Consider the following 16,043-nt stretch of genomic DNA (forward strand, 5'->3'; position numbering starts at 1 on the left):
AGTAAGCGTCTTTTAATTTCATGGCTGCAGTCACCATCTGCAGTGATTTTGGAGCCCCAAAAATAAAGTCTGACACTGTTTCCACAGTTTCCCCATCTATTTCCCATGAAGTGATGGGACCAGATGCCATGATCTTCGTTTTCTGAATGTTGAGCTTTAAGCCAACTTTTTCACTCTCCACTTTCACTTTCATCAAGAGGCTTTTGAGTTCCTCTTCACTTTCTGCCATAAGGGTGGTGTCATCTGCATATCTGAGGTTATTGATACTTCTCCCAGCAATCTTGATTCCAGCTTGTGTTTCTTCCAGTCCAGCGTTTCTCCCAGTCCAGTGTTTCTCATGATGTACTTACTCTGCATATAAGTTAAATAAGGAGGGTGACAATATACAGCCTTGACATACTCCTTTTCCTATTTGGAACCAGTCTGTTGTTCCATGTCCAGTTCTAACTGTTGCTTCCTGACCTGCATATAGGTTTCTCAAGAGGCAGGTCAGGTGGTCTGGTATTCCCATCTCTTTCAGAATTTTCCACAGTTTATTGTGATCCACACAGTCAAAGGCTTTGGCATAGTCAACAAAGCAGAAATAGATGTTTTTCTGGAACTCTCTTGCTTTTTCCGTGATCCAGCAGATGTTGGCAATTTGATCTCTGGTTCCTTTGCCTTTTCTAAAACCAGCTTGAACATCTGGAAGTTCACGGTTCACGAATTACTGAAGCCTGGCTTGGAGAATTTTGAGCATTACTTTACTAGTGTGTGAGATGAGTGCAATTGTGCAGTAGTTTGAGCGTTCTTTGGCATTGCCTTTCTTTGGGATTGGAAGAGTATTCTAGAAGTAGCTGCTAAAGAAAGAAGTGAAAATACAGAGGAAACTCCTTTTCTTTATTAATAATAACTAACATTTGTTTACAAATTTATAGTTTGCAGACCACTTTGACATACATTTTCCTATTTGATCTTCACCACAGCCTACATGAAATGGGTATCATTGCATTGTTTATCTGTTAAGAAAGTGAGATTCAATGACTTGCCCAAGGTCAGTCATATAATTTGTAGCCCTCTGACCATATATTCACTTTTGCTGTTCCTTTGCCTATCACTTTCTCAAATCAATTAGGGAATGTAACTTTTTCTTCATTTTTATTTGAACTACTTGGACTGAATGAATGATTTGAGGCTGGAGGGAAGAAGGGATTACTTTCCAAACTTCTATCTAAACAGATAATATTCATGTTTATTATTTGTCCTATATTGGTATATTACAGTTCTGTGGTCAGTGAAAGTCAAATGTAGTTTTAAAATTTTTTCTTAGGTCTAATAATCGGCTAAAGCATATTTCTTCTCATGGAAAAAAGGACACAGAAGTAGATAGATATCCCAGGAGGATTTAGTGAGTGAGAAGCTTGATCCGAAATAGTCAGGTTCTGACAGATAGGAAGGATACCTCAATGTCTATCACTTGTGTCCACGACTTGGCAGAGACTATCTGGGAAATAGACATTTGTTGGGGTTGAGGAGGGAGTGGGCAATAATGGGTAAAAAAGCAGCTGGAAATACTTAGAATCTATAATGAGATAATTAAGACTAATTAGCTGGCCCTGTAGGCAGAAAGCAGCCCATTAAATTCAGATCCAGTTTTAATAACTTACCTGGTTTTGAGGGTAGAGTCCAGAGCACCCCAGGGAATGAGATGCTTCAGGGGAGAAATTTTTAGGAAAGGTTTCTTAGACAAGAAATAAGTAATCTTCTGTAGGACAATGTATTTTTCTCCTGGGAACTAAAATAAACATTCTGGTTCCCTAGGGAGAAGAATTAAGGTGTGCCTCAATTTTCTCATCTATTAAATGGAGATACCTACTCTGAAGAACTGGCATGTGGTTTAAATAGGATAAGCATGTGTGAAAGGGCCTGGAACAATTCCTTTCACAAAACAAGCACTCAGTATATATTAATTAATTATGACAAATATTTTATTGAATGCACTGTTAGGGGCATTCACGGACAGACACTGGGACCTCAAAATGAGGCGAATCCACACCCGTAATTCAGCTGTTCTACATCAGTGCAGCTGATGACTTCTCCTGACTGATACTAGAACATCCTGCCCAAAACCCTAAGTCATCTCACAGCCAACTAAAATTCCTTGGTAGTTTAGAGGGAAACTGACAAACCAAGTTTGGGCCCAAGTTAAATCTAGCTATGCACATTTCTCAAGCCTTTTTCTAATAACTTTAGAAGTGCTATCGTCATAAAGTACTGGGGAACAGCAGAAAATGTGGGCCTAGATCTGTAGAAGTCACTGGCTCTTTTATGATATTACTCTTGGTGCTTGGGGTTTTGAATTTTTTTATTTTTTGGCTGCACTGGGTCTTCATTGCCAGGCTTCCCAGGCGGCTCAGTGGTAAAGAATCCACCTGCCAATGCAGGAGATGTGGGTTTGATCCCTGGGTTGGGAAGATCCCCTGGAGAAGTAAATAGCAGCCCACTCTCCATGGACAGAGGAGCTTGTTGAGCTACAGTCCATGGGGTTGCAAAGAGTTGAACATGACTGAGCACGCACACATGCATCTTGGTTGCTACACTGGGGTTTCTCATTGCATGGCTTCTGCTGTTGCAGAGCACTGGCTCTAGGCATGTTGACTTTAGCTGCTGTAGCACACGGGCTTAGTTGCCCCACAGCATGTGTGATCTTCCCCGGCCAGGGATCCAACAGGTGGTACCCTACATTTCAAGGCGGATTCTCAACCACTGGACCACCAGGGAAGCTGGTCCTTGGTTTTAAACAGATTGCAGTTATCCTTCAGTATACACAGGGCCTTGGTTCCAGGACTACCATCCCCCACCAGTACCAAAATCTGCATTTGCTAAAGTCCCTAAAACAAATTGTCATAGTTTTGCAAATAATGTGTACACATCCTCCTGTATACTTTAAATCATCTCTAGATTACTTGTAATACCTAATATGATCTAAATGCTATATAAATAGTTGCCAGCCATGGCAGATTCAAGTTTTACTTTTTGGACCGTTGTAGAATTTTTTTTTCCTGAATATTCCTAATCTCTGGTAGGTTGAATCCAAGGATGTGGAACTTATGGATATGGAGGATCAGTTGTTTTCTTCTTCACTCACTGCCTTTGTGTCTCATTCTGTGCCTCTCCTCTTAATCCTTATTAAGAGCTTCATGGCATTAGACCTGATCTTTACTGATATATTAGTTTCCTATTACTGTTTTGGGGCTTCCCTGGTGGCTCAGATGGAAGAATCCATCTGCAATGCAGGAGACCCAAGTTCAATCCCTGGGTTGGGAAGATCCCCTGGAGAAGGGAATGGCTACCTACTCAAGTATTCGGGCCTGGAGAATTCCATGAACAAAGGAGCCTACTGGGCGATTTTAACAAATTACCACAAATTTAATGGCTTAAAGATTATAAAAATTTATTTTATAACTTTGAAGATCAGAAGTCCGATATGGGTCTCAGTGGGCTACCATCAGTGTTAGCAGGGCAGTGTTCCTCTCTGTAGGCTCTAAGAAAGATTATGTTCCCTTGACTTTTTCAACTTAGAGGCTACCTAAGTCCTTGGTCCATGATCTCCTTTTCCAAGGTCCATCAAATTCTTCTCATTCTGTCGTCTCTCTGGTTTTCCCCCTTCTGCTTCCAAAACATTTATGGACCTTTGCAATTACATGAAACCCACCTGGATAACCCAGGATAATCTTCTATTTTAAAGTCAGTTGATTAGCAGCCTTTTAATTCTCTTTTGTCACATACTCACAGATTCCAAGGATTAGGGTGTAGACATCTCTGGAGGGCCATTATTCAGCCTACCATTCCTACTTATCACTAATACCAAAGTATTTCACACAATACATCAGTTCATCAGTCGCTCAGTCGTGTCTGACTCTTTGTGACCCCATGAATCGCAGCACGCCAGGCCTCCCTGTCCATCACCAACTCCCGGAGTTCACCCAGACTCACGTCCATCGAGTCAGTGATGCCATCCAGCCATCTCATCCTCTGTCGTCCCCTTCTCCTCCTGCCCCCAATCCCTCCCAGCTTCAGAGTCTTTTCCAATGAGTCAACTCTTTGCATGAGGTGGCCAAAGTACTGGAGTTTCAGCTTTAGCATCATTCCTTCCAAAGAAATCCCAGGGCTGATCTCCTTCAGAATGGACTGGTTGGATGTCCTTGCAGTCCAAGGGACTCTCAAGAGTCTTCTCCAACACCACAGCTCAGAAGCATCAATTCTTCGGCACTCAGCCTTCTTCACAGTCCAACTCTCACATCCATACATGACCACAGGAAAAACCATAGCCTTGACTAGACGGACCTTTGTTGACAAAGTGATATCTCTGCTTTTGAATATGCTATCTAGGTTGGTCATAACTTTCCTTCCAAGGAGTAAGCGTCTTTTAATTTCATGGCTGCAGTCACCATCTGCAGTGATTTTGGAGCCCCCCAAAAATAAAGTCTGACACTGTTTCCAGTTTCCCCATCTATTTCCCATGAAGTGATGGGACCAGATGCCATGATCTTTGTTTTCTGAATGTTGAGCTTTAAGCCAGCTTTTTCACTCTCCTCTTTCACTTTCATCAGGAGGCTTTTTAGTTCCTCTTCACTTTCTGCCATAAGGGTGGCGTCATCTGCATATCTGAGGTTATTGATACTTCTCCCAGCAATCTTGATGCCAGCTTGTGTTTCTTCCAGTCCGGCATTTCTCATGATGTACTCTGCATATAAGTTAAATAAGCAGGGTGACAATATACAGCCTTGACTTACTCCTTTTCCAATGTGGAACCAGTCTGTTGTGCCATGTCCAGTTCTAACTGTTGCTTCCTGACCTGCATACAGATTTCTCAAGAGGCAGGTCAGGTGGTCTGATATTCCCATCTCTTGAAGAATTTTCCACAGTTTATTGTGATGCACACAGTCAAAGGCTTTGGCATAGTCAATAAAGCAGAAATAGATGTTTTTCTGGAACTCTCTTGCTTTTTTGATGATCCAGTGGATGTTGGCAATTTGATCTCTGGTTCTTCTGCCTTTTCTAAAACCAGCTTGAACATCAGGAAGTTCACGGTTCACATATTGCTGAAGCCTGGCTTGGAGAATTTTGAGCATTACTTTACTAGCATATGAGATGAGTGCAATTGTGCGGTAGTTTGAGCATTCTTTGGCATTGCCTTTCTTTGGGATCAGGATGAAAACTGACCTTTTCCAGTCCTGCGGCCACTGCTGAGTTTTCCAAATCTGCTGGCATATTGAGTGCAGCACTTTCAATAGCATCATCTTTCAGGATTTGAAATAGCTCAACTGGAATTCCATCACCTCCACTAGCTTTGTTCGTAGTGATGCTTTCCAAGGCCCACTTGACTTCACATTTCAGGATGTCTGGCTCTAGGTGAGTGATCACACCATCGTGATTATCTGGGTCGTGAAGATCTTTTTTGTACAGTTCTTCTGTGTATTCTTGCCACCTCTTCTTGATATCTTCTGCTTCTGTTAGGTCCGTACCATTTCTGTCCTTTATCGAGCCCATCTTTGCATGAAATGGTCCCTTGGTATCTCTAATTTTCTTGAAGAGATCTCTAGTCTTTACCATTCTGGTGTTTTCCTCTATTTCTTTGCATTGATCTCTGAGGAAGGCTTTCTGAACTCTTCTTGCTATTCTTTGGAACTCTGCATTCAGATGCTTATATCTTTCCTTTTCTCCTTTGCTTTTCACTTCTCTTCTTTTCACAGCTATTTGTAAGGCCTCCCCAGACAGCCATTTTGCTTTTTTGCATTTCTTTTTCTTGGGGATGGTCTTGATCCCTGTCTCCTGTACAATGTCACGAACCTCAGTCCATAGTTCATCAGGCACTCTATCTGTCAGATCTAGTCCCTTAAATCTATTTCTCACTTCCACTGTATAATCATAAGGGATTTGATTTAGGTCATACCTGAATGGTCTAGTGGTTTTCCCTACTTTCTTCAATTTCAGTCTGAGTTTGGCAATAAGGAGTTCATGATCTGAGCCACAGTCAACTCCTGGTCTTGTTTTTGTTGACTGTATAGAGCTTCTCCATCTTTGGCTGCGAAGAATATAATCAATCTGATTTCGGTGTTGACCATCTGGTGATGTCCATGTGTAGAATCTTCTCTTGTGTTGTTGGAAGAGGGTGTTTGCTATAACCAGTGCATTTTCTTGATAAAACTCTATTAGTCTTTGCCCTGCTTCATTCCATATTCCAAGGCCAAATTTGCCTGTTACTCCAGGTGTTTCTTGACTTCTACTTTTGCATTCCAGTCCCCTATAATGAAAAGGACATCTTTTTTTGGGTGTTATTTCTAAAAGGTCTTGTAGGTCTTCATAGACCCATTCAACTTCAGCTTCTTCAGCGTTACTGGTTGGGGCATAGACTTGGATTACTGTGATATTGAATGGTTTGCCTTGGAAATGAAGAGAGATCATTCTGTCGTTTTTGAGATTGCATCCAAGTACTGCATTTCAGACTCTTTTGTTGACCATGATGGCTACTCCATTTCTTCTGAGGGATTCCTGCCTGCAGTAGTAGATATAATGGTCATCTGAGTTAAATTCATCCATTCCAGTCCATTTTAGTTCGCTGATTCCTAGAATGTCGACATTCACTCTTGCCATCTCTTGTTTGACCACTTCCAATTTGGCTTGATTCATGGACCTGACATTCCAGGTTCCTATGCAATATTGCTCTTTACAGCATCGGACCTTGCTCCTATCACCAGTCACGTCCACAACTGGGTAGCATATTGGGCACCTACTGACCTGGGGAGCTCCTCTTTCAGTATCCTATCATTTTGCCTTTTCATACTCTCTCCACCATGACCCGCCCATCTTGGGTTGCCCCATGGGCATGGCTTAGTTTCATTGAGTTAGACAATACATGCTGCTGCTGCTGCTGCTAAGTCGCTTCAGTCGTGTCTGACTCTGTGAGTCCCCAAAGACGGCAGCCCATCGTGCTCCCCGGTTCCTGGGATTCTCCAGGGAAGAACACTGGAGTGGGTTGCCATTTCCTTCTCCAATGCATTAAAGTGAAAACTGAAAGTGAAGTCACTCAGTCCTGTCCGACTCTTAGCGACCCCATGGACTGCAGCCTACCAGGCTCCTCCATCCATGGGATTTTCCAGGCAAGAGTACTGGAGTGGGGTGCCATTGCCTTCTCCAAGACAATACATATTATACAATAAATCCTCTGGTAGTACAACAGGTAGTAACTGTTGGCTACCATCATTTACTATTACCATAAGTATTCGTATTACTTGCTTCTCCTTGGTCACTCCCTCAGCTCCCCAGTAATCTATCTGCTATTTGAATTTGAGGAAATGAGAAGTTTCACTGTTTACAGGTAAGAGGGGGGAACCCAGGTATTTGGTGGTGGTAGTTTTTTTGGGGGGGGTGGTGCATGTTAAGATTCTCATACCACAGAATTCATCCTGTTAAAGTATATAATTCAGTAGTATTTAGAATGTTCACTTAGTGTGCAACTATTACCATTATCTGATTCCAGAATATGTTCATCACCCTAGAAAGAAACCCTGTACCTGTAAAATAGCATCCCCTCATTATCCCTGGCTCCTGGGAGCCACTCATATACTGTCTATCTCTATGGATTTGCCTATTCTAGACATTTAATATGAGTGGAGTCATATATGTGGCCTTTGTATCTGGCTTCTTTCATGTACCATGATGTTTTTGAGGCTCATCTATGTTTAGCATATATAGCACTTTATTCCTTTTTTTGGCTAATATTCCATTGTGCGGATATACCACATTTTGTTTATCCATTTATCAGTTGATAAGCAGTAAGGTTGTTTCCACCTTTTGGCTATTTTGATAATGCTGCTCTGAACATTCATATGTTAAGTTTTGGTAGGGACATATGCTTTCAGTTCTCTAGGGCATATGCCTAGGAATAAAATTGCTGGGTCATATAACAACTCTGTTTTTAACTTTTTGAGTACTTACCAAACTGTTTTCCACAGTCACTAAATCATATTATATTTGCTTCACCATTTTACATTCCCACCAATCTAGATTTTAAATTATACAAAATAACAAATGAAATATCCTATAAATAAAATATCTAAGAGCCAACATACTAAAATAGTTACTATTTGTATTTTAATGTGACTTCGCCAAAGGAAAAAAAATTGAAATTCAAAAATGAGTAACTTTCCGTTGAATCAGGTCGTTGGAAATCCAGTAGAGGGAATTTAGCTTTGGGTATCTCCCTAAAACCTGAAGAATATTGTTTTTATTTATGCATGACTGAGAACTTAGAGTGTTATGTTAATATTTACTTTTCCTGATGCCAGTGAAAATAGTAGCCTATAAATTGACACTTCAACCTCTCACATTATACTGGTGTCTGAGCCCTTGTCTTGTTAGAAAAAAGAAACTGGCAGCTTCCATTATTATTCATAAAATGTTCACATGTAGATTTGGCATACTGAATATATGACTACATACTTGAATATGAAGTTGTAAGAACACATTTTCTTTTTTCTTATGTACAACAGTAAATGATACCTTTGTCGGTAACACAATGGGGAAAAATCTTTAATAGATGTATAAAGTGTTTCACATGAGTAAACAAAAATGACCAGTTTTCCAGCTGAGATGATACAACATATCATTGCAGTAATAGGAACAGTGCTAATTGGCACATAAATGTTTCTATGGGAATAATGCACCAATATTCCTCATTTGCCCACCTTAAACTCAAGTCATTGTGGAGGAGTCCCTTTTTCTCACCAGAACCAAGCTAATTGCTCTTCACCTTCTTCTAATTTCATGCAACTGCAAAGTTAAGATTTTGTGACCCTGACTTGAGTCCCTACCTCCGACCCCTTCCACCCTGTCGGAGACATAGAAGGGAAGAACATGAAGTAGAGTTGGGGAGTAAAGCAGAACTAATTGGAGACCATGGTTCACTGACATTTACCAGCCAGAAGATGTTGGACAAACTGCTTAACTCCTTCAACCTCTCTGTTCACATTAAATTGAAGGAAATAATCATACCACTTTATAGGATTGTTGTGACCATTATTGGTGTAACTGTGCTTTGAAGGTAGTAAAGGCTACATAGGTGTTTGTTAAGTAGATTAAGTACCAGATTCATTGGCTGCACATGATACGTACTCAAGAAATAGCTATTGTTATCCAGTCACTACACAAATTCTTGACCCTTTTCTAGGCACTGGAAATACAGTCATGATGAAAACAGACTGGGTTCCTTCCCCAAGAAGCTTACATTCTAGTAGGAAAGACAGTGAATAAATAAGCAAATTAATAGCCAATCATAGTAAGTCTCATAAGAAAAGCGAAGTAGTCTATGCGGTTGGAAGGTGGGTGAGGGTGGAGGACTGCCTGGGGTGCTGTTTGGGTAGAGCGGTCTGGGAAATCCTTTCTGAGGAAGTGACATTAAGTAGAATTGCTGCTCACATTGCTTTCTTTAGTATTTGCATCTTGACTTTTCCCTTCACAATTTGGTGGCTTTCTCTTACGCTCCTAACGTCCTTGTTTGTCTCAAACTTTGATTGAGGAAAGAGATAGTCAGGAATTTTTTAAATCTGTAACTCAGTTTACTAAGTGAAGGGTTTAAATGTTCCAAGTTCTGAGTTTATCTTTGTTCTGAGTAAACATCCTTACCTTGCTCCCAGAGGAAAGATATTGGGCTGGCGACCTCATTGTCACACTTTATTTGACCACCATAATCACCTCTCTTAAGTTCACGTTACGCTCAAAACAACAAAAATGTTCCTGGCTATCATTTTTAAGTGCCAGACACTAAGCAACAGGGCATACGGGTGTTTTGTCATTTAATCCTCACAGCTACCTTTAAGAAGTAAATATTATGTCTCTTAATTACAGATGAGTGAAGGGAATTTACCCAAAACCAGACAGCTAATACTGACAGAACCAGGATAGAACTTTCCAAGCATCCATTCTTTTTAGAACCCTATCTGCCTGCAGTGATCATTATCACTGTTCTCATTAATCCCATCTTTAAAAGAGTGAGATTACATAGTTTAAATATACATATATACATATGTATACATATATACATATACATATATAATGCATTATATATGTAAGGAATTGATGTTTACTTCAGTTAGTAATTTTTCTGTCTTTGGTGTTAAGAAAATAAGATGTTTTAAAAATTTACCTTTAATTGAGCAACTACTTTTCATTCACATACACTATTTCCCTAATACATACCAGGCACTGTTCTAAGTGCATCATCTATTTTGTGTGTGTGTTAAAACATTTAATAAACACAGTAATCTTCAAAGATAGGTATTCTTTCTTATTTTATAGATGAGAAAACTGAGACTCAAAGTGCAAATATCCATACTTGAAAAATACATAGTGGAGCCAGACTCTGGGTCTGTTTATCGCTGGGTCTTATTACATCATTCTCCTTCACACAGAAGCAAAAAGATGCAGTTTCAGCTCTCCAGGAGCAAAGCCAGAGATACTGTCATTGTAGGCTGATAGATGTAATCATTTACATACACATGTTATAAATTTTATCTCATTTAATCCCCACATAACCTTCATCTAATGCTGGTAGTGGTGGAATGATGTAGGTGGTATTTTTAGTGTTAGGGTTAGCTATCTGCCAAAATATCTGCCATTCCCATCAGACTGACAAAGGCCATCTAAAGAATCAAACAAAATGCTGTGGAAACCCAGAGGGAGATGGGAAAGCTTGTAGTAGAATCTTAGAGAGTATTTGAAGGGGAGTTTGATTCAGACATTGGGAAAGCTATCATTTAACCTAGGCTTTGAAAAATAAAACTGGCTCCTGTAAAGATCTCTAATGTTAGCACCAGTTGACAGAGGGTGTGTCTAGGAGGAGTAACTTGGTTGCGTAGTCAACTTTGCAGAGCGGAGATTTTAATTTCAAGTCAGACGCGCTGCCATTGCACCACGAGGTCACTGTACTTTGGTTTCCCTTCACCTAGTACCCTGATCCTTGTGTTAAACAGCATACTAGGAAAGAATCATTGGCCTTTTGACATCTCTTTGTCAGCAAAGCGAAGTCCCTGAATCTGTTGGACTCCAGAAACAAAGTGTATACATTTAAAGGGAAAAGAGAAGTCACCAAAGATCAGGATCAAGCCAGATCAGCCACTCCTTAAGAGTCAAAAGGTCCTGATTCTGCCATTGATTTTCTGTGTATGTCGCCTTGGACCACACCCTCCTGTTGTTGTTGTTCAGGCACTCAGTCATGTCCAGCTCTCTGCAACTCCATGGACTGCAGCATGCCAAGCTTCCCTGTCCTTCACTGTCTCCCGGAGCTTGCTCAAACTCATGTCCACCCTCCATATCTGTAGAATAACATGTAGGCCAGTGTTTCTCAAACATTTGCATGCATCTAAATTACCTGCAAGGAGATCCAACCAGTCCATCCTAAAGGAGGTCAGTCCTGGGTGTTCATTGGTAGGACTGATTTTGAAGCTGAAACTCCCAGTTACTTTGGCCACCTGATGCAAAGAGCTGACTCATTTGAAAAGACCCTGATGCTGGGAAAGAGACCCTGATGCTGGGAAAGATTGAGGGCAGGAGGAGAAGGGGACGACAGAAGATGAGATGTTTGGATGGCATCACCGACTCAATGGACATAGTTTTGGGTGTACTCCGGGAGTTGGTGATGGACAGTGAGGCCTGGTGTGCTGTGGTTCATGGGGTCACAAAGAGTCGGACATGACTGAGCGACTGAACTGAACTGAACTGAAATTACCTGGAGGGCTGCTTAAAACAAAAATTGCTGGATCTGGGACGGAACCTGAAATTTTATATCTAACGAATTCCCAGGTGATGCTGATGCTGCTAGGGCAGGGACCAAACTTTGAGAACCACTGGCTTCTTCTCTGAGATCTTGTTTCCTCTCTAATTCTCTATTTAAGAAATGATAGCACAGAAATCACAAGATCTAGACAGTATAGTTCCACCTCCAGCTAAGTATGCTACCTTGAGCAAGTCACTTAACATTTCTCTGCTTGTTTCTTCATCTGTAAAGTGGGGCTCACAATTCCCTGTGGCATAGGATGAATGAGTAAACTTTCTCATTTGAAGGAACCCACTCTTGTGAAGGATAGAATGTAAATTGTCAATTGTGCGTATCCATATGTTAAGTGAAGATTCTACCTTCATAGTGAAAAACAGTAGAAGATGTCTCTTCCCACTTTTATAAAAAGAAAAAGAAGCTTATTGCAAAAAGAAGTGTACTCACGGAGAATGTCCTTAAAATCATAATGACCCATGAGGGACCTCATCCTGTTTTGGCAGGACCCCATCCTGTTTCCCTGACATCTATTTAACAAATTAATAAAAAAGAACATAAATAAAAGAGAATAATAACTTAGCACTATCTGGGCACCTGAGTCTGTGAGTCCTTTAGGGCCTTGGCACCTAAAGAGAAAAGGAAAACAGACCGTGTTCTCTGAGGCTTTGAAAGGGGCTTTCCTTGAGGCATTAGGGAAGCTCTGGGGGCCCTAAGAGCTGAAAGGCTGAGGTGCCTGGGGCATGAGTCTGTTTGATCCAATAAAGAGCCAGAGAAAAAAATGGCTGGTAAGTAATTTTGCTATTTCATTTGGTGCAAAAGAGAAGGCAAAACACCAGAATATTCAATGAGCCAAAGCACAGAATGTGATACGGATGTGAATGCAGGCTGACCCCTTCTCGAGAACGTTTCTGAGCCTGAATAAAGCGCTCACTGTGAAGGCTAATGGACAGTAGCATGCATTTTAAACCATGATGACCTTTTGTTTTTCTGATAGGCGAAGATGAGGATGAATTTGAAAATTTCATGCTGCCTCTTACAGTCTCTTTCGAAACAGTATTACAGATATTCAATAACAACTTTAAACAAGAAGACGTAAAGGTGGGTTTGTTTCCAAACATGAGAAAAGGTGATTTTGTTCATTCTAGGACAAAATCTAGGTATAAATTCAGAAAAAGGTCTGCATATTTGTGTGTGCTTCGTGCCCCATCAGTCTTAATTTCCCACTTACATGTGTCTTCGAGGTGTACTTTTCATATAAGTGCTTTTCTAGTTTCTTATACAAATGGACTTTGAGGTTATCAAATGATTGCAGATAGTCAGCTTATGATTAGATGACATATTTGTCTCCCATGGCAGTATCTTTTAAAAGAACATTTCTCATGAGTACACCACTTTAAATAAACGTCCCTATTCCCTCATCCACCCCGCACTGTATGTTTCAACATATTTATATGGAGGAATGCGCAAATGTACACATGCTAAAATACCACATCTCTAAATATTTTTAAAACAAGAATTTATATAAATCAAGACTTTATTAAATGGCTAGGCATATATGTATAAATAGGAGCTGGTCTTGAAGTATTGCGTTCTTAAACTGAACAAAGTGATTAGGATAACTGATAGCTAAATAAGGTTTTTATGTGCCTGTGGGAGCCATATTAGGATTGATTTGACAAGTCAGTTCAGCTGTGGCAACAGTCATAATATCTAAGACAACATTATGTTTTATTAGTAAAATCCTTAAGTGTGTAGCAAGCTGTTTGTGACAACACAGCCCCATATTTTAATATGGGGGATGGGGAACACGAGATTTGCTAAATAGGAGTAACACCTTCTGAAATTCTCATGCATCAGGGCTATATTAAATAGACTGACACTGGTTAATATTCTTAAAAGACTAATGAATATATACCAATAATGTAGGCACCTTTGCTGATGATACTTGAATCATGTTTACTGTTATTTGAGATACGGTGAAAATACTGACCATCATTTTGCACAGCTCTTCTCTCTACCAAAAAGAATATTAGCACTAAGAAGCCAAATAGAAGAATGATGGCCTTTGGTGATTATTTAGCGTAGTTCATCTACTAAGAAATAATTAACCAAACACTGTACCTTTTATTTTGAAGTAGAGTTTTTGAAATGAATGTTTATCAATGTGCAATTGTCATAGAATTTTAAAACTAAAAAAAGATCTTAGTGATTTTCTGTGTGTTTGTAATGTTGCTGAAATTCTTCACCAGAGTTTCTACTCAGGTTAGCTTTATTTTCAGTTGTCTTCCAAATATTTTTAATGACCGAAAGTAAATCTTGGCAACTTTAAGGTGGCTATTGCTGCCCTTTATATCAGAAAAGAAGCAGTAAGATTGAAAAAGAGTATCTTTTTAAAAATTACATTTGTCTCATTTGAAGATTTCATTATACTCCAAGCCCATTTTGATGTAATCCCATCTAGTTTGATAGAAACCATCTTCCCAGAGTCATTTTTAATGGAGTTCCAGTGATATATCCCTAAACCAGCAAGTTCTTAACGACCCTGGAAAGTGACTGCTTGATTACACTTTAACGGTATTTGCAAATAAAATCACAAGTAATTAAGGGGAAATCTCCAGGCTTTTGAGCAAGTTTGATGCATGATAACTGCCTGATTCAGCTTCATCTAGAGTAATGCTGTGTAGGCAACAGCTACTGAGATCAATAGCAACGTAATGATAGTGGCAGAATTAAGTGAGTAACCTGAGAACTGTGCCTCAGAATGCATGCAGCTGCCACGAACCAAGGCCACACAGTGCACTCCGCGCTTCCGTCCTAAATGTTCATCAAAAGACGCCCTGCAGGAAAATGGAGTTAGATGCTCTTTATTGCTGATCGTGTCTCTTGCCACATTTATCAGGGAAATTGGATTAGCAGTTGGCAGCTGCAGGTAGACAAGATTCTGCAGTGATTAAATATGCAGCTTGGCTGCATTTGTTGTGACAGACCTTTAGTAAATTCTACTGTAAGCACCATCTGTCTAATTTGTATAAAGAAAACTTGGTGCTTTAAGCTACCGATAAAGAAGTAAATCTGTTGCTTTATCATAAACAAAACTTTTGCACTAAATGCTTTTAAATGTAATTTATTAGGTTAAGGCTATTTTTCTATCATGATGAATAAATAATACATGCAAAAGTGCTTTCAGGTACTTCATTTTGCAAGTACTAAAGATAAAAACAGTACTGTTTTGTTCTTCAATAAAGTATTTAGTATTCCAGTCCACAGGAGGTGATGCTGTTAAAATATCTCTATGAAAATGCCGCAGGACTGCCAAATTCATTTAATTTGCAATCCTTACCAGGATTTTCTAACTCCCTGTTTATAGATATTTTTCAAATGCAGATTTCAGGATGAGCACAAACATTAAGGACCTACATTGCCAAATTGAAATATGGTTGTGAGAGGAGGAAATGCTGTAAAACTCCTAAATTTATAGCTTTGTTTTCTTACTTAGTCCTAATAAAGTTGAAGAGAACATTGAATTTTTGTCTTGGGTTTTTCTTTTCCAAGTAAAGGGGAAAAGGAAGAAACTGCCATGACAACCCTGGCTCTAAAGCATTAGTTCACAGTAAATGTTTCCCCCTATAATTGTACCCTTAGTAAAATACAGTCCAATACCCTGACTTCCCATGCATCATTTTTGATTTGGCCATGACGTCATCGGTTTTAAGGAAAATGAATGAAAACTTCTAGGAGGATAAAGGAGCAGTTAAATAGGAACCTGCTATCTTTAGTCCCTTCGTAAAAACTCCACAATGTTAAATTATTTAAAATCCTAGATTTTCAGCATGCGCACATTAAAAGTTTTCGCACTAAGTGCCAAATGTTGCAAACAGCACTTTAACAGAATGATTTTGCTTTGATCCCTGTAGCAGTTCCTGAATAATTTATCACAGGTTATTGCCTTAATTCTGGAGAGGGATAGAGCAATAAAGGCAGATGAAAACACTCCAGTTGAAACACCTTGGGGCCTGCTCATTCCTCTGACACGGCTCTTTTGTTGGAACTATTTAGAGGTTATTAAGATGTGTCTCCAGAATTAAGAGTATGCTGTAAGGATGAAGACAGCCATCTTAATTCTAAAGACAAAGCACAATGACCCTTCACCTTCTTTTTCTTTGTTGTTATTATATAGTAGAATTATGAGGATAATATTATAGCTGCCCCCAGTAGTGCCACTACAGTAAAG

General features: G+C 39.7%; 1 protein-coding gene across 1 annotated transcript in view; it reads left to right on the top strand.

Moving 5' to 3' along the window:
* Positions 1 to 16,043, top strand: part of RANBP17 (RAN binding protein 17) — a 365,939-nt gene that overhangs the window by 270,736 nt on the left and 79,160 nt on the right. The window contains exon 19 of the mRNA XM_061393198.1: positions 12,807 to 12,910. Coding sequence (XP_061249182.1) covers positions 12,807 to 12,910 — 104 coding nt within the window. The remainder of the gene's footprint in view (positions 1 to 12,806; positions 12,911 to 16,043) is intronic.

The sequence above is a fragment of the Bos javanicus genome, chromosome 20 (genome assembly GCF_032452875.1).
Source record: "Bos javanicus breed banteng chromosome 20, ARS-OSU_banteng_1.0, whole genome shotgun sequence".
Taxonomy (NCBI): domain Eukaryota; kingdom Metazoa; phylum Chordata; class Mammalia; order Artiodactyla; family Bovidae; genus Bos; species Bos javanicus.